General features: G+C 38.7%; 1 protein-coding gene across 1 annotated transcript; it reads right to left on the bottom strand.

Annotated features, from left to right (window-relative positions):
* Window positions 1-1,737: 1,737 nt before the first annotated feature.
* Window positions 1,738-25,786, bottom strand: LOC132276072 (uncharacterized). Its single transcript, XM_059777327.1, has 6 exons — window positions 25,378-25,786; window positions 24,929-25,121; window positions 23,680-23,766; window positions 22,158-22,538; window positions 4,240-4,390; window positions 1,738-3,299 (listed from the first exon to the last, which is right to left on the bottom strand). Exons 1-6 carry the CDS (start codon window positions 25,446-25,448, stop codon window positions 2,134-2,136), a joined length of 2,049 nt encoding a protein of 682 aa, XP_059633310.1. The 5' UTR covers window positions 25,449-25,786; the 3' UTR covers window positions 1,738-2,133.
* Window positions 25,787-27,296: the final 1,510 nt, after the last annotated feature.

Raw genomic sequence — 27,296 nt, 5'->3', positions numbered from 1 at the left:
TGTGAGTAGAGGCGTGGGTTCTACCACGTGACATCAACTTCATTCGATATCCTTAGAGGATGTTCTATTTTCTGACAAGAAAACAAGAAATTAATTAATGCGGTTGGTAATTGAAATGTAATTAATGTTACCATTAGGTTCTGTTTGGATTGATAAAAATAGCAAGAAAAGAAATGAAATGGGAAATGAAAAGAAAAATGATTTTCTAGGATGCATTTGGTTACGAGAAATTTTTTCTAAAAAAGTTGGAGGAAAATATCATTTTATAGTTTGGATAAAAAGAAACTTAGTAGAAAACATTGTACTTACCTAAACTACCCTTATTATATAAAATAGCATAAGAATAAGATTAATTTGTCTTTCACTAGTCCTATACCACATTGTTTAGCTAATTATTTATTCCTTATTTTTAATGTCTAATTGACATGTAACAAGGTCCATGAATAACAATGTATAAAAGTTGAGAAATTTTATTCTTCAATAATTTTGTAAATAAATGAATTTGAGTATAATGCTATCAATAAACTAAAAATTAATTAGTAATATATATATAAGATAGACTTTTTAAGTTAATACAGACCCACAAAGTTAATATTTATTTGATTTCCATATCTAATGGAAAACAATAATCCATAGGAAAAAGGAAGTCCTTGTTGGTGTGAAATTCTTTCAAACCCAATAAAAAAACAAAAGAATGAAGTTGTTGGGTAATATAGGAACCTAGAAAAATAGCCACTCCTTTCCCGCAAAAATTGTTTTTGTGCAGAAAACGTTTTGGGGGAAAGTAGTTGCAAAAATCCTACTCTCCTAAAAAAATTTCTTTTCGCACTAACCAAACTCCTAACAAATTTAATTTTTTCCCTTTCTTGCTACTTCATGCTAACCAAACCAACCTTTAAAGTCCAGCACTTGATTGCCCACTGGGAAATCAGATTGAGATAAAAGCTTGTGAACCTTGAAAAATCCCCTTTAAAAAACAATATAAATAAAATAAAATTAAAAAAAAAAAAAAAAAAAGAAGTAATGAAAAACACTAAAATCAATTAAGATTTCTACCAAAATTGTGCCATCTCCTAATGAAATTTTATTTACACAAGAGTCGCTTGATTTACACAAGAGTCGCAAGCGAAAAACATTCGGTGTGTGTAACTCTTTTATACGTTTTAAAAAGTCTCTAATATTTAATTTTGGAGCAAACAAATAACTCATAGTCCTCATGGTGTCACTTACATTCGTTCCTTAATCTAAATGATAGATGGCAATCAATTGGTCACTTTCAGGAATCACATCCCAGAATATTTTATCCCGTTCTTACCCTCCCAACCTCCCTCCTCAAAAAGGAGGCACTGAAGAAATAGAAAATCATTAACGAGATTCTGAAAGTGGTCCACACCTGAGAAAGTATTAAATACCCCGCGGTACGGTACCTGGGGGCAATGGGAACCGTTGGATCATAAAAGTGGTGGTGAACCCCACCAGACCCAAGGGCTGGGATGACCCGTGGTACCATACCTGGGTATTTAATATTTTTTCACCCTAACACTAAGAAAAAAAGGATACTCAAATCTAGAAACCCTATACCCAAAATAATAATAATAATAATAACAAAAAAAAAAAACAAAAACAATGTTGCCAAAGCAGCATTTAAGTGTCCAAAGGAGACCTTTTAAATGACATATGCCTTTCTCCAAACAAAATCAGCCCTTGTATATTCCTAGATAAATAAGCACCCAGTCATACGAGAAACATGTAGAGCATTGAGATAGATTCACACCACAAAATTTTAATTTCCACATCTTCCAAACATCTAAATTTACACTAAACAGTACCTTAACAAAACCAATAAAAAATGGACAACACTAACCAAATCACCGGTGAGTAAGTACTCTCTACCGACCACTGATGTGATCTAATCTTATACTGACACATCACTTTTAGTTATTAATTAAAAAAATTAGATATGTGTGCATTTGTAATTAGATCACATCAGCAGTCACTAGGAAGAACATACTCACCGGTGATTTGTTAAGTATTGTCTCAAAAAAAGGAGGGGGGGGGGGGGGGGGTGGGGGAAGCAAATGATTAAATAAAAATTGTCATTTTGCACAGTCACTTTAAACTGGCCACTCCTGACTAGGTTCCAGCTGCTGCTTCGCTTAGGAGCTCCATTTTTTCATCACTTCCATCAATTATCATGCTCGATGCATCTTGTTTCCCATCCACGATTTGATTCTCACAATTTTCCTCAACGGAACACGGGCTCTTACCTCCTACCTTAATTTCATCTTGTTCAATTTTACCCTCGGTCACCTGATTGCTAATGTCAACAGTCTCAACACTCGATGGATGTTTAGAATTCTCAACAAAATCCATTTCACAACTCAAATTTGCTGTTGAGTTTGGTAGAGCAGTTGGATCTTCTTGAGCTTGCTCTTTTGGTGCGTTGCCTGAAATGGAAGATTGATCTTCTGCAGCACAATCTTTTCCGGCATCGCCTGAAACAGAAGCCTGATCCTCTTGGACTTGTTCTTTCGGTGCATTGCCTGGAACAACAGTTTGATCTTCCTGGATTTGCTCTTGCAGTTCATTGCCTGAAACTGCAACTTGATCTTCTTGAACTTGCTCCTTCAGTACATCGCCAGAGCCAGAACCTATACCATCTTTTGCAATTTTAACATCAACTTCCATTGCCGAATTAGAAGAAGCAACATTGGTTGCTTCAGATGACGTATTTGATGCCGTGGCAGTACTGCTTGGGTTAAGTTGAACAGTCGGCACCGCAGGTTTCATAGAATGGCCCTGCACTTGAGTTACACTACTCCACGAGGCATTTGATGGGGCAGCAGAATAAGAGGAAAGTGGTATAGCTGCCAGACCAGTCCGAATGTAATGAACATTTGGAAGACCAGCTAAGTGAGTACTAGGCAATGAATTTGTATTGCCTGCCCCAGATGGTTTGATCAAGGAACTCCCTCCAGCCATGATATGAACAGCATTATTTGCCTGTGCGGCCTTGAGCAATGATGCTGCATCTGATGGGGAAGCGATGCGGGCTCCAGCATAAACTGCAGCAGCTTTTACCAAAGCATCCGGGCCTAGAGGAGATTTCACAGACGTCTTTTTTGAGGTCACTCGAGATTTTGAAGACGGCCCAGAAGTTCCTGTTTGAGCTGTGGTTGTTGGGACAGACCCTAGTTGGGACTGATTTTGGGCTTGTGAAACACTACCACCAACTGACGGAGCTTCACCAACAGTAGGTCGTGAAGAGTTACTGGGCATAGTGTTTGAATTTGTTCCACCTGTTCCCACATAACTATATATTAACAAATTTTTGCATAACTTTAACCAAAAGAAATTAAATATATATATATATTTAAATGGGAAAATCTCAGTAAAATAATCACAATTTTGGCAATTTGAAAATTTAGCTTTTGATTTTTGGCCTTCGGCCTTTCAAAACTCAAATGATACTCTCTTAACACCATTTCAAACAGTCCATGCAGCAAGAAACAAATAAAGTCATTTGTACTTATTCCCCACTTCCCTCTTCCCCTTTTCATTATTCATACTGGTTTCAGCTCAAGTTCCTAATTGGCTAATTCATATTAATTGGTTCATAGAAATAATCCCTCAAACAATATAAAGTGACAAAAAATAAAATTTCTCCCCCAAAATAGCATAAACAATGCCAACACAATCAGGCATGCAGTGGATGTGTCAGGTTTCAAGGCAAATTTATTTGTTTAATTACAGAAGAAATATAAGATAATGAAGGAAAATAATTTAATACAATATTGCATGAAAATTGTTTGAAATATTCAGTTCCTCAAACAATATAAAATGCCCCACTCACGAAACCTGTCGCCCTTGTCTGTCCATGCAATATAAGTCTACACTAGAAATCAAATGTACGTCCCCCACTGTTCAATTAATTGGTCACCACCCACTGTGCAGTCAATGACTCAGCCATAATGTATGCAGATACTAATGACCTTCCACAGAACCTAATATAACGATAACATATGGCCAAAAAATGGATTCCAAATGAAGTGGTCAAGATGGCCCATTCAATATCCTCATAAAAAGGTGAAATTCACAGAACAATTGAGAATTAGTAGTCATGGTAAAGTCAGCAAGAATTAAAAGGACAAAGAATCTTGTGGTAACTGGTATATTAGCTGTTTGCCAGGTCAAGCACTTGCATACAATAAAGCTAGTACAAGATGCATAGAAAATCACCAGTACTCATTGAGCAAGCTGCAGTTAAGTTATCCATCGGCATATTAAGTGCAAGAGACAACACATGCCGAGTTGCCAGATGCGCCTCAGAATATTGTGAGCCACCTCCCACATTCAAGTTGCCCTGCCGCTTCCTGATAATGGCCCACCTCTGCACATACCATGTTCCCATGAATATTTGTAGGAAAGGCAATTAGAAACCATGATTTAAACACTATTTACAATATATGGAAAAAGGTTCAAACTTCATTGATGACCTATCCTATAATTAACTCAAATAATTTAGATAATAGTAGAAAATATACGGCAGAAGTATTCCGTTGCCGGGATTTGAACCCGGGAAACCTGGGCAAAACCCAGCCATCCTAACCATACTAGATAACAACGGATTGCTGCTTACCAGAAAAAATAAAAATAAAATATAAAATATTGAGAGAGAGAGAGAGAGACAGAGAGAGAGACAGAGCATAACAACAACAGATTGCCATAAGATAGCGTTTCTGTTAAGTACAAATTCATGATGGGAACCTAAACTTTGAAAATGGCCAAAGAACAAATATCTAAACTTAGAAGTGCTGATTGTTCAGTGATATAGAAAGATCTGCTAACAATGGGTTCATTTCATCATAGCACAAAAATATCAAACCAGCTTATTAATGAAACCAAATTCAACTGGAATATACAAAGCAAAACCAAATTCAAGTTCCAGTTTAAGAAAGTCAGAGGAAGAACAGTTATTAGCAATTAGTCAGCCATAATTATTGCCAGGTGATTAGTACTCTAAGCATGTTTTTGGAACTTAAAAAGTATAGGGGTTGTTACCAAGCAATAATGTCCATGCAACTGAAAAAATGTCAGAACCTGAAATCAGGTTCTGCAAATCTCTAATGTATCAACAAATTGGGATTAAACAAAAACTATAGATCTAACGAAGTATCAATATAGCTAAACTAAAAACGTATAAATGAAGTTCATTTAAAGAAGCCAAATCCTTTGCTATTAAGCCAGAACCATTCAAAATGAACATGTGGATAGCTGCATGTATAAATATACAACCATTTCAAGTTGAGATATAATAGATGATTAAGAAAATAACAGCATTGTTAGCAATATATAAATCTATATCTATACTATTATTAAAAGTACAAATAGTTTCAATATTTCAATACATTAATTTATTTAGTAATATAGTGGTAGGAAATACTGAAATTCAATAAAAGGAAATCTAATTAGAGAAGGAAATATAAAATATTAAAAAAAACTATTGAAATTCAATAAAAGGAAATCTAATTACAAAAGGAAATATATAATACTAAAAAACTTATTTATTTAATTCAATAAAAGGAAATTTAATTAGACAAGGAAAAACTACTAATAATAATATAGTAGTAGGAAATATAAATGGAATTTTAATTAGAGAATAAGCTATAAAGTATTGAAAAACTTATTTAATAATATATAGTAGTTGGACATACTACTACTAATAATAACATAGTAGAAGGAAATCAAATTAGAGAATGAAATATATAATATTAAAAAACTGTAATACTAAAATTCAATAAAAGAAAATCTAATTAGAGAAGGAAATAATTAAAATTAAAAATAATAATAATAATAATATAGAAGTAGAAAATACTACTACTACTAATAATAATTATAATATAGTAGTAGGAAATCTAATTAGAGAAGGAAATATATAATATTAAAAATCTCTTTTATTTAATTCAATAAAAGGAAATCTAATTAGTGAAGGAAATATACAATTTATTTCCTAGTAAATACATAACAACAATTCCATATCAAAATATACCAAGAAAATCATAAACTAAGAATTCTATACACAAAATTATTTTTATATTTAATTTTTTATAATTTATTTTAAAATTTTATAATGTTATTTATTTCAATAAATAATATGTTTTTATAATATTATTTATATATAATAAATAATAATGTAAAATTATTCTTATATATATTTTTGATCCTTTGAAAAAAATTTACTTTACTGTTATACACACACTTTCGCTCACGTGCAGCGCGAGTGCATGCACGTATACGATGGAGAGATGAGAGAATAAAAGCAAATAAAAAAGATGAGAAATTAAAATGGTAGTATTGGCTAAAAAAGTTAGTGTGATGTTGTGTCCCGAATTTGTTGTCGGGACACGTTGCGACCCGTTTCCGACCCTGTTTAGTAGTCTCTTGTAGCCAGGGCTGCAAACGAACCAAGCCGAGCTCTACCTTGCTTGGGCTCGAGCTCGGCTTGCCACTGCTAGAACTCTGCTCGAGTAAGCTTGGTCTAGCCAGGCTCGACCTTGCCTATGTATCCAACAAAAAACTCGGTTTTCAAAGATACAAGAAAATCGTGCCCTGATCTCTAATCATCATCATCAAGAGCTCAACTGCAATAATGGAATCATCAACATTAAAACAGGATTTGGAGATAAAAGAAAAGAGACCATATGAGAGAGACCGGTTGCCGGAGAGATATCTAGTGGATACTTGCTGTCGAAGAGAGATACCTACAGTGGGAGAGAGAGTTTTGTCTGAGAGGACTCAGAGGAGGCGTGGCTATGTTGAGGGGTTGTTGCAGCAGAATCTAATTAGGGTTGATATTGTGCTCACGAATCAAACGCTTGATGCAAATCAAAGCATGTGTATGTACGGGTTAATGGATTAAATGGGCTTAAAGTTAATGTGTCTGTGAGTTTGGGCTGAATTTATATTGAATGGACTAAATTATTGTACATACAATTTTGAAAAAAAAAAAAAAATTTGGGCCTTTCACTAAACAAGCTTGTTCATGAGCCTATACGAGCCAAGCCCAACACTGATCAGGCTCGGATCATTTAGTAAACGAGCCTAGAATTTGAGCTCGATGTCACAAAGTGATTCCTAAGACGCTTGGAGGATGGAAGACACGCATGCTGGTTGGCAAAGAGTAGAGTTTGACTGGGAATGGTTCCAGGGAAGGGGCGTGCAGGAGCACAGGATGGAACCTCTTCAAAGTTCAGGCAAGTCAACTTCGTTGAGTGCGAGTAACTTGTCGCTGGTCGTGGACTTGACTATGAAGAAGGGAGTTGGCCATCCTTGCACAAACTGGTCGGGAGCTGGAGCCGTTCCCCTGACGAGGCCATGACAGGCCGAAACCAGTCAGCATGTATCCTTGGGAGGGCAGGTCGTGATGACTGACCAGGGCGCTTGCGCGAGCTGAAGCAACGCCTTGGTGCCGCACGGGCCATGCCGCTGCGCCAAATCTCTAGGCCCGTGACATCGAGCTCGGCTTGTTTGCTTAACTAAGGAGCCCGAGACAAGCCCTTAGCAAACCGAGTCATGAACAGCTCGGTTCATTTGCAGCCGTACTTGTAGTTTGATATATAAGGGCGCTATAAAGTTTGGAGCGGGATTAATTGAGACACTGAAAATCGCAAAGAAAGAGAGAGTGAGAGCGAAAGCGAGAGCTAGAGTTCGGGGTTGAAACTTGTAATCTCCAATTTTTCAAATAGTGAAAACTTCTGCCAGATTTCCACCGTGGATGTAGACTTTGCTGAACCACGCTAAATCTTTGTGTGTAATTTGATTACTTTCCTGTCGTTTTTCTTGATTTGTTTTTAGGTTCGCTACGTTTATCGTAACAGTTAGGATTTTAATGCTCCATAAAAATAGGGGCAGCATATTAATTATAGCTACTGTGGCTGGTTTTGCAACCAATCACAGCAGCGAAATATGCACTTCTTAGCCCTTGGTTTAAGCTTCCCCTTATACCTCCTCTGGAGTCTTACAGTCGATAGCAGTCGATCGAGACCGGTTTACCAAGTAACTAGTTGTAAAAGCAGCTTCAACCCAAAACCCTTTGTCTAACCCTGCATTCGACAACATACACCGTGCCCTCTCCAATAGCGTTCTATTCATCCGTTCTGCAACTCCATTCTGTTGTGGAGTCTTCCTCACTATGTGATGCCTCACAATCCCGGAAGTCTTACAGAACTCATTAAATTCTCCATCACAAAATTCTAATCCATTATCTGTCCTCAAGCGCTTGACCTGTTTTCCAATCTGCTTCTCAATCAAGGCCTTCCACTCAGTGTTATTAAAAGCGCGCCTAGGCACGCGCCTAGGTGCAAGGCGCCTTCAAGCGCAACTTATGCGCCTCATGTAAGCCCAGGCGCAGCGACCTTCACTAGGCGCACGCCTGGGATGCGCCTTGAGGCTAAGCGCGCCACATGTATTCAGTGGCTCCTTTTATATATTTTATGTGTTTCCTTTTATGTATTATGTGTTTGTTTTTATACTTTATATTATTATATATTAGTATATAGTTACAGCATTTTGGAAACTAAAAGTACAAAATGGAAACTAAATGTACAAAATGGAAAATTTGTCTTCTTGTGAGTTGTGAGGCAACCCAATGGGTCCCAATAGTCAACAAAACAAATCAATCAAGAGCAAAAGCTGCAGAAAAAAGAAAGACGTGAGGGAGTGGGAAAGAGAAGAGAAGAGAAGAGAAAGAAAGAGAGAGAAGAAAGGGCTATCAGTTGCCTCCATCCGATGAAGACGAAGCCAGGAATCAGCCTACCACGTCAGTTCAGTTATTTTTTCCTCCTCCTCCTCCTCTTCTCTTCTCTTCTCCTCTTCTCTCTCTCTCTTCATTGGCTTATTCTCTATATCTCCTTTTTTTTTTTTTTTTTTTTTTTTTTTTTTGGGTCTCTTTTTTTCTTCTTCTTTTTCTTCGTCTCTAACTCTCTCGTTTTGTTTTTTTTTTCTGGGTCTCTGTTTTTCTTCTTTCTTTTTCTGGGTCTCTGGTATATTTTTTTCTGGGTCTATTTTATTTTTTTTCTTCTTTCTTTTTCTCCAGTCTCTGTTTTTTTCTTCTAGGTCTCTGTTTTTTTTTTCTTCTTTCTTTTTCTTCATCTACTCCTCTCCCGTCTGTCTCTCTGTATCTTTTTCTCGTGAACATTTTTTTTTTTTCCCCTTCATCTACTATCTCAATCTTCTCTCTGGCCTTCATTTTTTTTTTTTCCTTCATCTACACCTCTGTTTTTTCTTTCTTTTCTTCATCTACTTCTTATCTTCTTTTTTTCTTTTTTTTTTCAATCTCGGACCTTTTTTCCCTCTAATCTCTCTCTCTCATTTTTTTTCTCCCTTCTTCTTTGAAGGTTGTCTCTCTTTTTTGTTGTTGTTGTTGTGTTCTGTATTTTTCTTCTTTTGAATGCAATTTGCTGAATTTTGCTACATGCTGTTTGCTAGATTATTTAAATTTTGAATGCATCTTTCTGAATGATGTTTGCTGAATAGTCTGAATGATGTTTGTTGAATGTTGTTTGTAGGTTGCTTTATTAGTTTAATTGTGATATATTTAGTGTTTTTATTATTGGATGTTCATTGTTTAATTGTGTTATTTTTGCTAAGAATTATTGTTTTAAAATTTTACTTGTGCGCCTCAAATCACTCAGGCGCGCGCCTCGCCTTGCACCTAGGCTCCACGGGACCTCTAGCGCCTCTATGCACCTTGGGTTTTTAAAAACTATGCTTCCACTACTCAAACGCAACAAAAACCTCATTCTTGTGCTTCAGAATCTAAACCCAAACTTTTGGAGAAAAGTCGTCAATCAACGTGATCATATATCTACCACCACCATGTGAAACCTGAGAGGGACCCCAAAGATCAGAATGAATACAATCCATCGTACCCTTGATCCTGTGAATTCCTATACTGAACTTCACTCTACACTGCTTCCCAAAGACACAATACTCACAGAAATCTAGCTTCCCAGTTTTCTAACAACTAAACAAACCCTGCTTACTTTGAACATCCATCCACCTCACTTATATGCCCAAGCAGCATATGCCACAATATAGTAGTATCTGAATCAGGATCCGAGAATGATACAACAACTGAACCCGTGATTGTATGCTTCTTCAGTCCCTTCATCACCACAAGAGCACCCTTTGAAACCCGAATGACTCCACTTCGGGCCTTGTAAGTACATCTGATGGAATCCAGCGTACCTAGGGAAATCAAATTCTTTCTCAGTTCTAGTTCATACCTGACATCAGTCAATGTCCCCACTATGCCGCCGTCCATCTTGATTCGAATTGTACCGATGCCTACAACTTTGCACGTTGCATCATTACCCGTTAGAACTTCCCCTCCATCAATAGATCGATAAGAGGTAAACTAGTCCTATTTGGACAAGCATGAAATGAGCAACCTGAATCAAGAATCCACTCATCGCAAGAGTTGCCGACTAAAATCGTGAGAACCTTACCACCGTCTGAATCATTATTACCCTCTGCAACAGCCAAACTATCAACTTCAGAGGATTTTCCCTTTCTCTTCTTACACTGCGGACAGTCTTTCCCGAAGTGCCCTTCCTTGTGACAGGTGTAGCATCTCAACACCTTTGTTCTGTTCTTAAACTTAGAACGGATTCTACTATCAGACCCTTCCTTCTGATTCATTCTCCCTCTAATAACCAACCCTTCTGCCGAACTTCCTGTATTTCCCTCAAACGCCATTTTCTACAACTCTTCGGAATTCAGAGTTGCCTTCACGTCTTCCATGGACAAAGCAGTTCTACTATACATCATTGTATCGACAAAGTTCTCATAAAAGGGTGGAAGAGAACACAATAGAATAACAGCCTGATCTTCATCCTCCATATTAACATATGATACAGTTTACCTCGTCAAGATGGTATTTCAGAGATGAACCTCCGTGAATCTGAAGAGTGAACAACCACTTCTTTAGAAGCAAGCGGTTCGCGAGAGATTTCGTCATATAACGGGACTCCAAAATCTTCCACAGCCCATCCGACATAGTCTCTCCAGCAACTTCTCGCAGATACTTATAACTCAAGTACAACAAAATCGTACTATGTGCTTTCTCCATAACCTCATCTTTGTCCTTAATCTTTTCTAGCAATGCATCATTCCCCTTCAGCGCCTTGGATAACACTTGTTGAACCAAAAGAGCCTGTATCCTAACCCGCCACAGGTTGAAATCATTTATGCCGTTAAACTTCTTGATTTCCAGAAACTTGGACGCTGTCCCTGCTTCAAATTGAAAGCTCTGGTACCAGTTTGTTACGACAAACGCAACGAACCCAAGCAACAATCACGAAAAACAATAAGTTTCAACCCCCCCCTTCTTCGTACAATTTTCAGTGTCTACCCACTCCAAACCCTAAACGCCCTAATATATCAAGCTACAAGAGAGTACTAATTAGGGTCCACAACCCACAAGCATAAACAGGTCAAAAAATTTCCATTGGGCTCACACAAAGCTCATCCACCAGGTCGTTGCGACCCGACACCAAATTCAAGCCACAACATCACAAAAATCCATTAATAGATATATGTTTTATTCTGTACATCTATCTGAATGAATTAACTGAAAAAGACTGGACACTCGATTATTAACTCTAGGTTTAAAAGACGCACGATGATACTTACTAAGCTCAAAAGCATCACATAACATAGACCTAACATGACTAACACTGGGGACTTGACGCTTCAAAACCGATACTGACGGATGACCAAGACGGCAGTGCCACTGAAATAGAGATAAAGAAGATTGGAGAGCTCTGGGATGATGCTCAAAATCGAAGTAATACAAGTCATCTACTTCATGCCCCGTACCAATCTTATCTTGAGATCCTGAAAAACACATAATGTATGTAACGGATCAATGAAGAGTTTTAGTAATCTTACTAATAGAAATCAAACTAAGGAAATTGAGGAACATATAAAACATAAGAAAGAAACATAGAAGAACCAAGATGAGTTATCCCTAAACCAGAAACCTTAGTTGATGAACCATTAGCAAGAGTAACACTTTGAGGAGGAGTGACATAACGAAAATTAGATAAAAGGTGAGAACTACTAGTCATATCATCGGATGCGCCAAAGTCAATAATCCAAGGACTATGAGTGGAAGACAAAAGACATGTTGATGTAATGCCTGATTGGGTAAACGAAGCCATAGAAGATGAGGTAGGTGCTCGTTGCTGAGACATAAGTTGAGCATACTCATCATGTGAGTTAATGATCATATCCAACTTGGTAACCAGATGAGAATAAATAAGTGGATCCGGTGAATGAGAATTATCTTCTTTATAGGACACCTGATTTGGATAGGTAGAGGTTTCCGGTTTACCTTGAAGATCTCAACAATAATTTTCAGTGTGATTTGTGAGACCGCAGTGAGTACATTTTCTGGATTCTCTACCTCGGCCACGCCCTCCACGAGAATTCTGATTTCCACCATGTGAAGACAATTAAAGTTAAACGTTCACCACGAGTATCAACATTTAAACTAGAAGTGCCACAAGAAAGAGTAGCTCGCTAGAGTCAATTAAATAAGACAGGAAGAGATGGAAGGCTAGGGCTACCCAAAATCTGTGCACGAACCGTCTCATATTCCGATGACAAGCGAGGAACCGAACAACATTAAAATTTCACGTTGTTGTTGCATACGCTGAACATCCGAAGTAAGGGATTGATACATGCTCGGTTTTGGGAGGACGTTTGGTGTGGGGAGCGTCCATTGGCTTGTTCGTTCCCTAGGCTGTAAAGGAGCTACCCTCTAAAAAGGACGAGTGTGAGAACCCACCCCACGCCCTCTCCAAGAGTCAATCAAACCTCTTGCCGTCCGGGGCATAAACCACTATACTCCAAACAAGTCAAAGATCAAACTCCAACAGTTGTGAGCCACAAGGCAATGTAACAAGTGGTCCACTGACTCACCGTCCTTTTTGCACATGCAACACCAATTAACTATAACCTGCCTTCTCCTTCTGAGGTTATCAAGTGTCAGAATGTTGCCCCAAGCTGCAGTCCAAACAAAAAAAGCCACTTTGAGGGGAGCCTTCGAACACCACACTGTTTTTCCAAGGGAAATCAGTCCCTAAGAAACCCGAGAGGCAACAGTAAAAGGACCGAACCTCAAATCTCCCTTGAGAAGATGGCACCCAATAGAGGGAATCTGGGCTTTGGTGGTGCATTTGGAAGAAGCGAAATAACAAGTCTTTTGATGGGGAGGAGTCTCCCATAGGAACTTTGAAATTCCGTATTATTAGCTTCATTTTTTGTTGGGGTATGGGCAGATATCATACATCTATAGAGGAGATTGTTGATTTCTTGGCCTCTGTGGGTCCATAAGATTCCTCTTTTGGCTTTGGCTTCGGCCTCTGTGTATTCTAGAGACATGTTCCCCTTTTGAACGCTTTCTATACTACTTATAAAAATTAAATAAAAAATATTCCTCTAAACTCGTATTACCTTGCTCAAGGCTGAAAAACTGCTTACACACTTCATAGATGCGGGTAATATTGTCTGTCCCATAATACAATTGCTTGAGGCGGTCCCAAATGTCTTTGGCTGTATCCAGACAAAGTAAGGTGGAGCTAATCTTAGGTTCAATACTAGTAAACAGGAGAAATTATATGAGTATCATGTTGTTCCCATGTACTGAACTTAGGATCATTTGTCTTTGGTTTATCCTCACTGAGATGGCTTCCAGTGCCTTTACCTTTAAGATGAATCTCTACTGATTTGGCACACAAGATGTAATTTTTGCCATTGAAATTAACAGATGTCATTGGAAGATGAAATGAGGAGGTGAAAGAAAAAAGATCAGAGTTGGTTGCCATGAGTGGTAAAACACATTGAGAAGAAGACTGAAATTGCAGGGAAGATCGATCAGAGAGGGAAAGAAACACATAAAATAAAAACAAGGGAAAATAACCTGGATATCCGGGGCGGGTAACTGGGATTGGATCTGGTAACTATGTTGGACTCGGATCAAGTAACCGAACAGTTGGGTTGACCCGTTTTCTTCTTCCTCAAAACGATCCCTCTCAATAGAAACCGTACCGAGAAATACACAGCGACCAAACCAAACTCTGGAGAAAAACACAAACCCAAATCGAACACCAATCAAACAATGATCAACCAACAATCGCTGCAGCCGTGAACAACTACTACCACAATACAAAACTCATCGTGTGATAACACAACCATGGAGACACCAATGATCGACGATGATGAGATTGACAACGGTCGATGAGGCTGATGATGATGGTTGGCAACAATGATCTCAACAAGTAGACCTACCCAGGTTCACTCTCTGATACCATGTAGAGTTTGGTTTTGTAGACTAAGTTATAGAAGAAGAAAGAGAATGAGAGTTACAACTGGGGAATTGGTGAGAGTTGAAAAGTTAACTTCATTCTCACCCTAACATATTATATATATATATGCATGAGAATAAAAAGAGAGAGACTAAATCACGGGTAAACCAATTACATATGTACCCCAATATTAACTATTCTAACAATGTTATCATAAGTTTGGTTTGGGAATTAATACGCTCGTGGTGAAGTACTTTTATTAGAAGTGTTGAATACTTGAGTCTAAACATTTACAACATAATGTGTTTAAAATCTAATTGCACCATTTTATTCTTGCACTTTCACAATCATATTTGATTTAATTAATGTAAATCCATCTTGAAAAGATGCATGCATTTGATTTAGCCAAGTATCTTGTTTGATATACAACCCTTCTTTACTTTCTCTGTCAATCATTCATCCCTTCTTTTATTAAACCCTAATCATCCAAAACCTAGAACACAATCAATATTATGCTCAGAAAATCATGGTAATGATGGGGTATTGTTATGGTGGAGATAGGTGGTGATAGTCGTTCATGATAATGGTGGTTGTAATTTCTTTTTTGGGTGGCGTGTTTGTGTGTGGATAAGAGCAGAGATGCGGACTGAGTCTTCTACTCCGGCCAGTCACCGGAGTCGACCACTCCGGTGAATCCTCTGTTCCCCTTTCTTTTCCCTTTCTTTCTTCTCTTTTTTGGTTTTACTATTGTTAAGAAAGTTCATATGGCTGAGAATCGTTCCTTCCTTGATGTCGCAAGGCTTCCTCGTCTTGATCTCAACAAATAGGTGGGTTGTGTGTCCTTTAGCAAGGGACATATTTTCAGGGTTGATAATCACAACATGACAATGCGTGAGGCAGTTGATTAAATTGTGTTTGGTAGGCTGGTTTGACAGAGAGGTTGAAAGCCTAGAGAGGATTCAAAATTGGGCTACGAAGAACTGGAAGGTCGCAAGTGGGGTGAGGGTCTCTACCCTACCTAAGGGGCTTCTTTTGTTCAGATTGCCTTCGGAAATCGAAGCTCCAAAGGGTTTTGAAAAGGGGTAAGAAGATGTGGGGCAAAGCACAGTTGTTCTTGGACCCTTGGTGCTCCCGCGTTGGTTGTTCGGGACTGAGGTTGAGATGCATGGAAGAAGGATTGTCATTTATGGACTTCCTCTGCATTTATAGTGCCAGAGTCTGTTCAAAGGTATCGGTGATCTTTGTGGAGGTTTTCGGGCAGCTGTGGCTTTTGAAATGTGTAAACCTGAAAGGATTGTGCTCACTGTCGACGGAGGAAGGGAAATCCCGACATTCATCATCGTGCTAGACAGCCAGAGGGGTTTCAAGATTGCGCTACATGAGGAAATTGATCCCTTGATGATCCCCAAGTCTGATTCCTTCTTTAGAAGAGATGATTCCATACCGATTGCGGAGGAGACAGGTCTAAGAAAAAAAGAACAATGTCATGGGGTTCCATCGGAGGCTACGGAAAAGGCAATGGATGAAGGACAGGGACGAGTTTGTAATCATGCGCGCAAGGAGCGAGAGGAAAGGCTGCCGAACAGAGCTTCATGGCAATACATCTGTCTCCTCACGTGACTACACACGTGAGAAAGATCCTCTTTTCAAATCTGATGGGCCTATCCGAAATGGGAGAGTGGATTTTGGGCCAACTGCCTTAGTTAAGGATGGTTTTGGGCCTGCATTGTGTGGATCGGGCTCTAATTCTTTTTCTGGGCATGCTTTTAAGAAGACTTTTAAAGGCCTGGGGCTTTCAAGACCAATTGGCGACACTAATAAGAGTAATTTTTCTTTTGGGCCAGCAAAGCCCGTCCTGGACCCAAAGCGGGCACAATCCAGAAAGGTTTGTTTGGGCCCAAGAAATGGTCTGTCTATTTCCTTTAAAAATAGGACCAGCAGCCTGCTTGGACTGTGATAGGATTCCGGACAGTTCCATTCTCTCTTATCATCCGAAGATGTCTGCTGATCTTTCCTATGATCAGGACTACACTAACTTCTCACGGCATGAGACCCCAAGTGAGCAAGCACATATGATCGATTCCGAACAGTTCTCAAAGGTCCAGTGTTGCAGAGGCTGCCCCCCAGCAGGGATTTTGGTCTCGTGATGATATTGAACAATGGAAAACATGTTAGTCTGGGATTGCAGAAACATTTGCAACAAGAAGAAATTGACCTCAAAAATCGCTTTGAGCCACTTTTAGATCATTTTATTCAACCTTTGGAGGAACGTTTTCCTCCAGCATCTTCTGGATCCCAGATTCCTCCCTCTCATCATTCAAAACGATGGTCCAGAAAGCAAAAGCAAAAGCAAAAATGGGTCTCTTCGCCGGGTATGTCCTCTATCCCAAAAACTCCAAGCTCCTTGTGGTATGTCGCTGTTGAATGATTTGGGGGCTAGAGGAGGAAGGTTTGGGTTTGGGTTTGGGTTTGGGTTTGATTTCTAGGAGGCTATCTCCTGTGTTTGAGGGTGTGTCAAAGGATGGTTTTTTGGATGGTTCAGTGATGGTAACAGGGGTCTCTGTGGTCTGGGATGACAGGGAAGGAGGACAAGCACTTTACTCCCACTGGGGAGAGGTTTGGAAATATTTCTATTAAAGTGGGTCGTAATGTTCAGATTCGACAATGTGACGATTCTGCTGCTACTGTGATCAAGACACTTCGGCTTAGTAAGGCCCTTAAAGGGCTGAGTTGCTTTCCTTTGCTTAGGATTGATGACTGATTTTTTTATGATGGTATTTTTACTCCACGGGAAAGCAGTTGTTCTTCTGTGTCTGCTATTGATGAGTGGGATGGTCTGACGGCTTCTTCCCAGGAAGGGGAGTTGGGGATTGTTCCCAAGGATTGTAGTGATACTCATCAGATGTTTCCAATGGCCATGGTGGAACCAGAGGAGGGGTGGGTTGAGGGAGCTGATGTTAGGGGTGGGGTTGGTGAGGTTACTGATGTTTTGAGGCATGAGTGGATGAGGGAGAATGCGGGCTTGGTGGGCAAACTTATTGCTGTGTCAGATGCAGGGGAGGGGAGCCAGGCAGTGTGTATGTTTCATGACATTGAGATGAGCCATAAGGTGGGAAGGAAGGGTAGGATTTCATCGGAAAAAGAGGAGAGGGAGGTGAGGAGTCTCATTTCATATGTCAATTATGATGGGAAGAGAGGGGTCAAGGGAGAGGGGCAGAGGGAGGAGGAGACGGAAAGAGATTTCTACTGTTTGCCAATGAAGTTACGAATTCCCTCATGGAACGTCCATGGTCTAAATGATTCGAAAAAAAGGATGGTGGTGAAGTTGGCGATTAGGAAGTGGGATCTGCATGTGGTGTGTTTGCAAGAAAAGAAATTAGCTTCCATCTCGGACACAGTTGTTAGGAGTATTTAATTCAAGCCTTGGTTCCAAATTTCTGTTCAAGCAGGTTTCAAAAATCTACTAAATTTCTGAAGAGATGTTGGAAAATCAGATTCCTTGTAAGTAACAGCAGATTGGTGTGTTTTCTTCGAGTACGGAAAAGAACGGAAGGATGGAAGGCTTCACTTGGGTTCTAATGTGATCGTAAATTGTTTCAAACTCCAGGTCAAGTTTTCTTCAAGGAGGAGGATCTGATGCAAATAACAATTAATAGTTTTGGAAAGTGTTTAGTCAAAGTTTTTAGTAGTAATTATGATATGAGACAATAGAAGCCATTATTAATGTTTTGTGGGTAGTTTGAAAATCAGTCTAGGAAAAGTAAGTGTCATTAATTCTTGTCTTATAAAAGGGACAGCCTATGTATCTGTTGAATGAAGTCTTTATCAGTATATTTTGAGTTATTATAAGTTATAAACAATTCTTCAGGCTTTTCCCAGATTTCCCTTTAGAAATCTAGGCTCCGACGGTGATTGGAGTATTCCTAGTCTTCCTTACAGTTGTAAGAAGACTTGTTCCTTATTCTGTTTGCTTCAGTCACTCTCTTGAAGAGCACTTTGTCAAGTCTTCCTACGTACTTCCTTTCTATCTTTCAGATTCCCTCTTCTATCTTTCAGATTCCCTCTTCAGTGGCTGAAAGGATTGAGAGGCTGCAGAGAAATTTTCTGTTTGGAGGTAAAGGGGAGGAGTTCAAATATTATCTGGTGCGTTGGGAGTGGGTTTGCACCCCAATTCGGATATGAGGCTTGAGTATCAGAAGATTAGTGCCTTTTAACAAGGCCTTATTGGGGAAATGACTTTGGAGGTTTGGAGTTGAGAAGCGCAAACTATGGAGAAGGGTGCTTGTGAGCAGACATTGGGAGGCGAGTGGAGGTTGGTACTCCCATGAGGTGAGAATCCCATTTGGGGTTGGGGTTAGGAAATATATTCGGAAGGGGTGGGACAATTTCTCCAAGCACATTAGATTTCGTGTCAGAAATGGTAGGAGGATACGTTTTTGGGATGCTATTTGGTGTGGGGATCGCTCACTTGGTATCACTTTTCCTAGACTTTTTCAGATTGCTACTGATAGACATGCCATGGTGGTCAACTATTATCGTGTTGATAGTGGAAGAACGGAGTGGGATATACGTTTCTCGAGACATTTTCAGGATTGGGAGATGGAGGATGTGTTGGCTTTTTAGAGTTGTTGTATCGTCAGGAGATAGCAGAGGAGATTTCAGACTTTTGCATTTGGAGGCCCTCTTCTCATGGGCGGTTTGACGTTCGGTCATTCTACTGCTGTCTTGTGGATGTTGTTGGACTGTCCTTTCCATGGAGGGTCATTTGGCGAACAAAGGCGCCTCTCAAAGTAGCATTCTTTGGGCGGAGGAGATTTCTGACTTTTGCGTGTGGACGCCTTCTTCTACTGGGCGGTTTGACGTTCGGTCGTTCTATTGATGTCTTGTGGATGCTACTGGACCGTCCTTTCCATGGAGGGCCGTTTGGCGAACAAAGGCGCCTCTCAAATTAGCATTCTTTGCTTAGACATCCATTTTGGGAAAGATTGACTCAGGGCAATCTTCAGAGAAGAAGATAGATTGTAGCCAACCGGTGTTTTATGTGCAAGAATGATGAGGAGACGGTTGACCATCTTCTCTTACATTGCCCAATGGCTCGTGATTGTCGGTTTTTGTTTCTGGGTTTGTTTGGGATTCACTGGGTTATGCCACGGTCTACCAGAGGCTTGATGAGGCTTGGAAAGGCTGTATGGTGGGGGGCCAAGCTCGGGACTCTTGGAGGGTTACTCCTTTATGTGTTTGGTGGTGTTTGTGGCTTGAAAGGAATGGGACATCCTTTGAAGGAAAGGAAAATCATATTGGGTCATTGAAGTTCTCCATTCTTAGCACTCTTTTATGTTGGGTTCTAAGGAGAAATTGTAAATCCTTAGATGAGCCTGTAGAGTTTTTGGATTTGTTGAGAGTTTAGAGGCCCTATTTGGCCTTTTGTTGTTCATGAGGAATGTGTTCCCCTTTTGAGCGCTTTTAATGAATTCTTACTCATCAAAAAAAAAAAAAAATCTTGTTTGATATGCCAAGGGAAAAAAACACGATTTAAATTTTTTTGGTTATATCTTTATTACATATTTTAATTATTTCAATTTGAACATTGATTTAGTTAAATGCATAATGAAAGTAGACACACTCTCTTAACCACCATCATCATCATTGCCTCAATCCCATATGAATCGGGTCGGCCATATAAAGTCTCGTTTTCCATTATAATCTATTACACGTCATCCCACCTATTATATCTAACTTTCTAAAATAATTCTAATAAATTCATGCCACGTTAATTTTGGTTCCTCTATGTCTCTTACCTTTTATGAAACTAATCTTCCCCTTCTTACCGGCACATCTATGGTCTTCCTTGTATGTGTCCATACAATCTAAGTTTACTCTCTTATGTCCGCATACTCTTAACCCACTGAATTAATATGCTGAAAAAAATCCTTAATTTGAATTTGACTAGTTTGTGTTTCAAATTTAAAAGTTTTGATATAATAGTTATATTTAATGTGTATATATATTAAATATGACTCAATTTGCTCACCTTTGTGCCTAACATTGCGCCTTTCACTTAGGCTCCATGAGACCTTAGTGCACTTTGAGGCCTTAATCCCTATAGATCTATGAATAAAATGGGTGAGTTGTATACATTATTGCGCAATTGTACAGACTATCAAGCAATTTGGCAGAATGTATATGTTGTAGGTTGCGTTTCCTCTCTAGCACAAAATAGAACTCACAAATACAAATTGCTGGTAATAAATTAGAATAAGACATCGTACTGAACACTTGAGGATAGGAGTTCTAGAATTCCTTAGATGTCAAAATAATCAAGGTGCAAGGCAATACATAGAACTCAAAATAATCACCAGACACCAGGTTCACAGATAAGGTATGAACCTGGTTTGTGGTGATCCAAAATTATGAAACACTGATAGGATACAAGACACAAGTACGACATGATATGGTTATTGCGATACGTCAAATCTCAAAAAATAAAAATTAAAAATTAGAACACAAAGACGGCAAAGATACTTCCAAAAAATAATATATTCATATATTACTATAGATACAAAAATAATTGATTTTTGCTCATTTTATGTACATTATCATAAATGCATTCACTAGTGTGGAACTTAAAACTAAGAGTAAGTTGTTTTTGTTTTTTAAAACTTTATATTATTTTCTAATTAACCCATAATATGTTCTAAAATTGCATTGAAACAAATTTTTTTTTTTTAAATAATTGCAAAACTACCCCTTGTTTCGAAAAAGTATCCCAAACGTCTACTCGCCGTGCCCATATCAAGTCACAACAATGCCTAACCATTTAAAAAATTATTCAAATTCTAAGATAGGAGTATTGGACAGGTGTCCTAACGTGTCGCCATGTCCATGTCAGACACGTGTCCAACAACACCACGGCACCCCCCTGGAGGATGTCCGCGCTTCCTAGTCCATATGCAACAAAAGAAATTATCTTATATCATCCATGATAAAGCTTACACGTTAAAACAAATTACTAGTTCATGTGAAAAAGATCACCATGATAGCATCTGGATTGACCGAGGCTATGGCCTTATATAGAGCGGAATGGAAGCATAGGGTTTGACCCCAAGTAATTGGGGAAAGGCTTTGTTGTTGTTGTTGACATGAAAAAGATCAACGCAAATAGAATTATATATCTTAAATCTTCCCCCTATTTGTCTCCTGCCTAACCTATTCTTCATTCACTTTAAAAAAAAAAAATTTACTATATAGATAGATATATTAATTGTAAAATTACTTGTCTCGTATTCACAGGAGTTGTCAAAATAAAAATAATTAATTTAGTCATTTTGTTTTCCCTCAAAAATGCACAAGCATGGACTAGACCTCAAATTATATAGATATAACTTGAATCAAAATTTCAGATTGTTCTTTCTTTCCAACTTTAAAAATTAAGTGGTTTAAAATACATTCTGCCCAAGCAGTTCCCTGATATACAATTCCACCTAGGTTCATATTGCAATAGTTGTGCCACATATGCAACTAGAGTGCTCATTGACCCACTGAACCACATAATTATAAGGTAAATCCTTGAAGAACTATGCCATCATCTAATAGCAGGCCAGCACAGGCCTAATGAAAGCAGTAGGAGGTTGAATGGCAACGCAACAACCTAGGTGACATGTAGACTACAGTGCATATGATTTATACTAATGACAGCACAAGGATAAGATCCAGCATTGGATTGGCTACACAACACAGAACTAGGTCAATCATGAAATAGCAGTTAGGAGGGCTGAGAAAAACAACCTGAGAAAGCTGTGAAGCAGTTCTATCACCCTTGAAATCTCCTTTCAAAATATTTGCCCAATTCCCTTCACCACATTTCTGCACAGCAGCAATCAGTTCCAGGTCCTCTGCTGCAGACCATGGTTTTCTTTTTCTTCGAGCAGGAAGGCTGCCACCAGCTGATCCATTTGCATCCAATCCTTCTGCAGATGTCACTGTGTGCAGTGGCTGTTTCTGAACAGAAACTGGAACAGTAATGTTTGTCCCTTGTATAGCTAGCTGTGAATTTTCTGAAGGAACTCTGGCTGACTGCCCATTAGGTATATTTATGGTCAACGGAGCCTCAACTGTGGCGCCATTTGACAGACTGGAGTCATTTGGTGCAACAGAAGCAACCAGTACCTAATCAAGCCAAACATTCCCAAAATTTTGCGAATTTACTTGAGAGTGGCAAAACAGTAAGATAAAGAAATGAATATGCAGTTCAAGCATTGTCCAAAAATTAATGGTACCATGAAACTGTGTGGTACAGACCATGAGATGCCGGCAAAACATAATAATCTGAAGGTCACAATCAGATGATAACAATCACCTAACCATATCTGTGTGGTGAAAAGCCCACATAGATAAGTCACACACACCCAAATCTAGCAGAATTCCATTAAAAAATTATAAAACCATCAATTTATAAGTGGCATGCGAAAAAGACAGCCAAAAGCAGAATCAATCCATTTGGGGTACGGGGAGGAAAGATTCAGGTCCTACTGCTTGTCCACCAACATGTGGTGGCTGCAATATTCTGGCACATATTTTGTTACTTATCTTCACATTTCTGCCAAACTAAAGCATGTTTAGCTGAACCTCTGTATTTCTATACATTATTATTGTTATTGCTATCTCTGTCCCAAATAATTTTCAAAATTTTGTTAGGGTAGGTCTTGACAACCAAGATACGAATAATATCTGCTATAAAAAATAATAATAATAATAAAAATAAAAATAAAATAAAATACATTGCCACATAGGGCTGCAACAAACCGAATTGAGGCTAGTAATATAGTTTCAAGCTCAGCTTGGTACAATTTATAACTGTTTAGGGTCAGCTTGAGCTCGAGTCAACCTCAGCTAAGCAGGCTCAAGCTCGATTTGGCTCGACTCGAATAACCAAATTAGCTATGTTCAAGATCAAGTTCAAGCTCAGAAATGAGCTTGATTTATCAAAACATCAGCTCCAAACAAGTAACCACATGAGCAAAACATACTCACGTCGAGCCAAGCCGAGATGTATTAAGACTTGGATTCTTTACCAAATGAACCTAAACATGTTGAACAAGCTTTAATAAAGCCAACCCCCAACATTTCATAATAGGTTCCTTCGCAGCTCTATGAAACCACCTGATTAAGCAAATATGAAATCACTTGAAAAAGACTTAAACAGAGAAACCACCACCTCAGTACCCAATACACACACTATGAAAATAGATTACCTTCATTATGGATTCTACTGAAGCAAAAAATTCATTACATAGCTAGTTCGAGTTACCTTCACACATGCTGCAGCCTCTGTTGAAGCTTCACAACTAACAGCAGGGAAAGCTTCCAGTTCATACTCCAAATCACTATCATCATCCTGACACTCATAATTAAATTCACTCGAAATAAGAAAAATATCAGTAAATCAAGACAAATTCATATTCAAAACACACAGAGACTAAAGTATTATAACCGTCCACATATATCACGTAAATACCATGTAGAAATTTCAGTCATATGATTATATCAGATCATCTGAGAATATCCCCCAAGTGATTGTATAAAATAAGTTCCGTTCAATTACACATTTTATAGACATGTATTGATTCAGTGATGTCTCGTCATCTAAGAAGCATGGAAACTTCTCTGTTTCCGACACGACACTCCATGGAGACTTCATGGTCACGTATCCAATACTTCATGAAAGTGTCCACAATTTATTTATTAATTCGGACACTTGGTCGGCAAATCCCAAAAACTTGACTGACACATCTCAAACACTAACACATCTTACACTCACCAATACAAGTTTTATATAACACAGACATTTAACAATCTGGAAAACAATACAGATACAGTTCAAGAGAAAATTGATACTCTATATATGTCATAACATGTAATGACACTTCTCGTATAAAACATTGCTATAATTATAATGACAAGTCAGGTGAGTGAGAACATATATAATATTAAAATATTCACATAGCTCTCTTTTTTCCCCCTGGTTGGACGAAACCCCCACCCCCCAGGAATTGTTTGCACCCAAGAGGAGTTTAACCTTAGACCTCCTCTAAATTATTTAAAACATTCTAACTTTATTAGCCGTATCCATGTCCAACTTTTTTAGGATTTGACGTGTCGGCACCGTATCGTGTCCCGTGTCCATGTCCGTGCTACTTAGGTCGTCTACCTGTGTGAAATAAAGGTAAGTCTCATAACAAATCTTGAAACTGAACTTGATTGAGTACCATCAGCTCAATCTCATATTTGCTATAACTCATCGATCATACATGTCCATTTCCACTGCTAGCAAAGGTTTAAACTTTGGTTATCAACTAACTAATGCCACACTCCTCCTTTTCCTAGGCTTGAGAATAGCTATATAAAAATAAGATATCAGGCATGACACATGCAGAGTCAATAATATAAGCATTAATCATGAACATTAAACACTACAATCAAGCTCAGTGATCACTGAACTGCACACACATAAATTTAATAGGCGAGGAACTAAGACTGAAAGAGAGTGCAAGACTGACCAGAGGTTCAGCCCCATTGTCTAATCTTTCTAGCAATGAATCACGATAAGCCAAATGTCGCCACAACATCTGATACTCCCTTGCACTGGAAATCCCAGTTGTAGTCCTCTTCACCAACGCATTCCAATCAATCTTCGCATCCGAAACCTGTGCCACTTCTTGAAGCAATGCTAACACTGTAGTCGCGGTATACCTGTAGAAAGCACAACAATTGCATATATTTTAACATATAGTAACAGTGTGTGTGTGTGTGTGTGCATATATGCAAAATAACACTCAAATGTTCATTTAAACATTCAAAATCAGACAATTATAGGCTTCAAAATAGCGCTCAAATCAAAAAAAATTCCCAAACAATGATGGCGATACATATGCATATGCAAGCGTGAGTGTACGTGTGGATGGGATAGACATTAAGCAGACAAAATTGAACAAAAAAGAAAACAAACCTTTGTAAGAGAGTGGAGATGTCTTCTTCACTAATCGAACCCTTTTTATGCCTCTTTGTCTTCTCAACCATTGTGTGCTTTCTACTGATATCGCATGTTCTACAGAAACTTCACTACTGTAAAACCCTAGAGAGAGAAAGAAAGGGGTTTTAGAGAGAGAAACGGTAAGTGAAGTTGTGAGACTGAGTTTCTGGGTAGTAAGAGGAGGAGAGAAGACGACGTGTTATCAAGTCCCCGGAGTGAATCGACCGAGCTATGAAGGGCGTGGACGACACGCGCCTTTCGGAACTGGTGGCGAAAGAAACGGGTGTACCGGTCTAGAGAGGGAAAGAAGAGAGAGAGAGAGAGAGAGAGTGACAGAGGACGGAGAGACGGAGCGGTGTTTGGGGGAAAAAGTGATATAGAAAATTGTTTCGTTTTGACTCTGCCAGTGGGGATTCGGATCTGTGTGGGATATGAGAAACGTACGGTGATGATTGACGCTGCAAATCTTGGTGATGGTGGTAGTACTATGGTATCATTGGGTAGTGTCTGATTAGGAGAATAATTGAATAGCTTAATTATTACTAATATTAGGTATTGACTAGATGTGATATACCATTAGTTAAGTTGCGACTTGTCATGTACCATTAGTTAAGTTGCGACTTGTTGATGGCAATTTGACCCGCCCTCGTGGTTATCCGCCCCACCCTATTTTCTTTTTGACGATTTTGAAGAACCATTTTATTTATTTGGGCAGGAATAGTTTGATATAATAAAAATTCGCGGGAGTTTGGTACAGGGGCGGCGCACCGCCCCATTTAGATAGTTAAATTATTTAAGTACCCTTAATTCATTAGTATATATATTTCCCACCATATATTAAGTACCCTATGTAACAATATTAAAATAACAAATGAATTTTATTAAAAGGAAAGTTGCAATGGTGAAGAATTGAAGATGAGGAAAAAAAAAAAAAAAAACAGAGCAAATCCATTTCAACAATAATTAGGGTCCGTTTGGCATGCGTTTTGTTTTTGGCGTTTTGCTTTTGGCAAAAACAAAAACAATGTTTTTGTTTTAGGAGTGTTTTGTAAAGAAATCAGAAGCACGTTTAGGAATGATATTTTATTGTGAAAATATTAAAAACAGAAATATGCAAAACCCGTTTGGTCACTAACAACTGTTGTCAAAAAAAAAACTGAAAGTGGAAAAAAAAAGTCAGCCTTATCTCAAGACCTCAGCTGACATGAAGTTGTCAATCTCTCCGCCTCCATCGTGATCTTCGTGTTCCTCGTCATCGGAGGCAAAATTATTGGCGTTGTCGGCAACGGAGGGAGGGGATTTGTGGCGGATTTTGATGAGGCGTTCGAGAGCTTGGTCGAGGCTGCGCTTATGGATGTAGAAGGCAGAGACCGCCATTACCGACGCTCCGAACAAGGCCGCCAACGCGAGATAAAGACTCCATTGTTCTGGATCTAGGTTTGGTTTGTTTCCAAATTAGATTTTACAAAAATTAGGGTTTTAATTTCAGTAAAAGGTTTCAAAAAATCTTCTAGCTTTGAAACTGGGGCTTTTATTTTCAGCAAATGGTTTCCAAATTTTGGCTTTGCCGAGAGTGGAATCTACCTGAGTTAGATTGCATATTCAACTTCAATGACTAAGAATAATTCAGAATTTCCAATTATGAAAACATTGGCAGCCATGGTTTTATTTCAGAGCACTAAAGTAAATATATCATGTGTCGCTAGGGTTACTGGTTGAAAGGAAGAAGATAAAGACGATACTGGTTTGTTTCTGTGTGATCTGTGTTGTATATGTTTCAAGTTTGAATACAGCAAATCCAGCTTCCATAGGTGTTGTATTTGATCAAATCCAGTAAATTGAGGGCTCAACTTCGATCCATGATGATGAAATTTTCTGAAATCGCCCTTGAAACG

Source organism: Cornus florida, unplaced genomic scaffold (genome assembly GCF_030987335.1).
Source record: "Cornus florida cultivar Cherokee Brave unplaced genomic scaffold, ASM3098733v1 CherokeeBrave_3.0.0_Hap2_Chr10, whole genome shotgun sequence".
Classification (NCBI taxonomy): Eukaryota; Viridiplantae; Streptophyta; class Magnoliopsida; order Cornales; family Cornaceae; genus Cornus; species Cornus florida.
The sequence above is the reverse complement of the archived record's forward strand: the minus strand, read 5'-3'. Positions and strand labels throughout refer to the sequence as shown.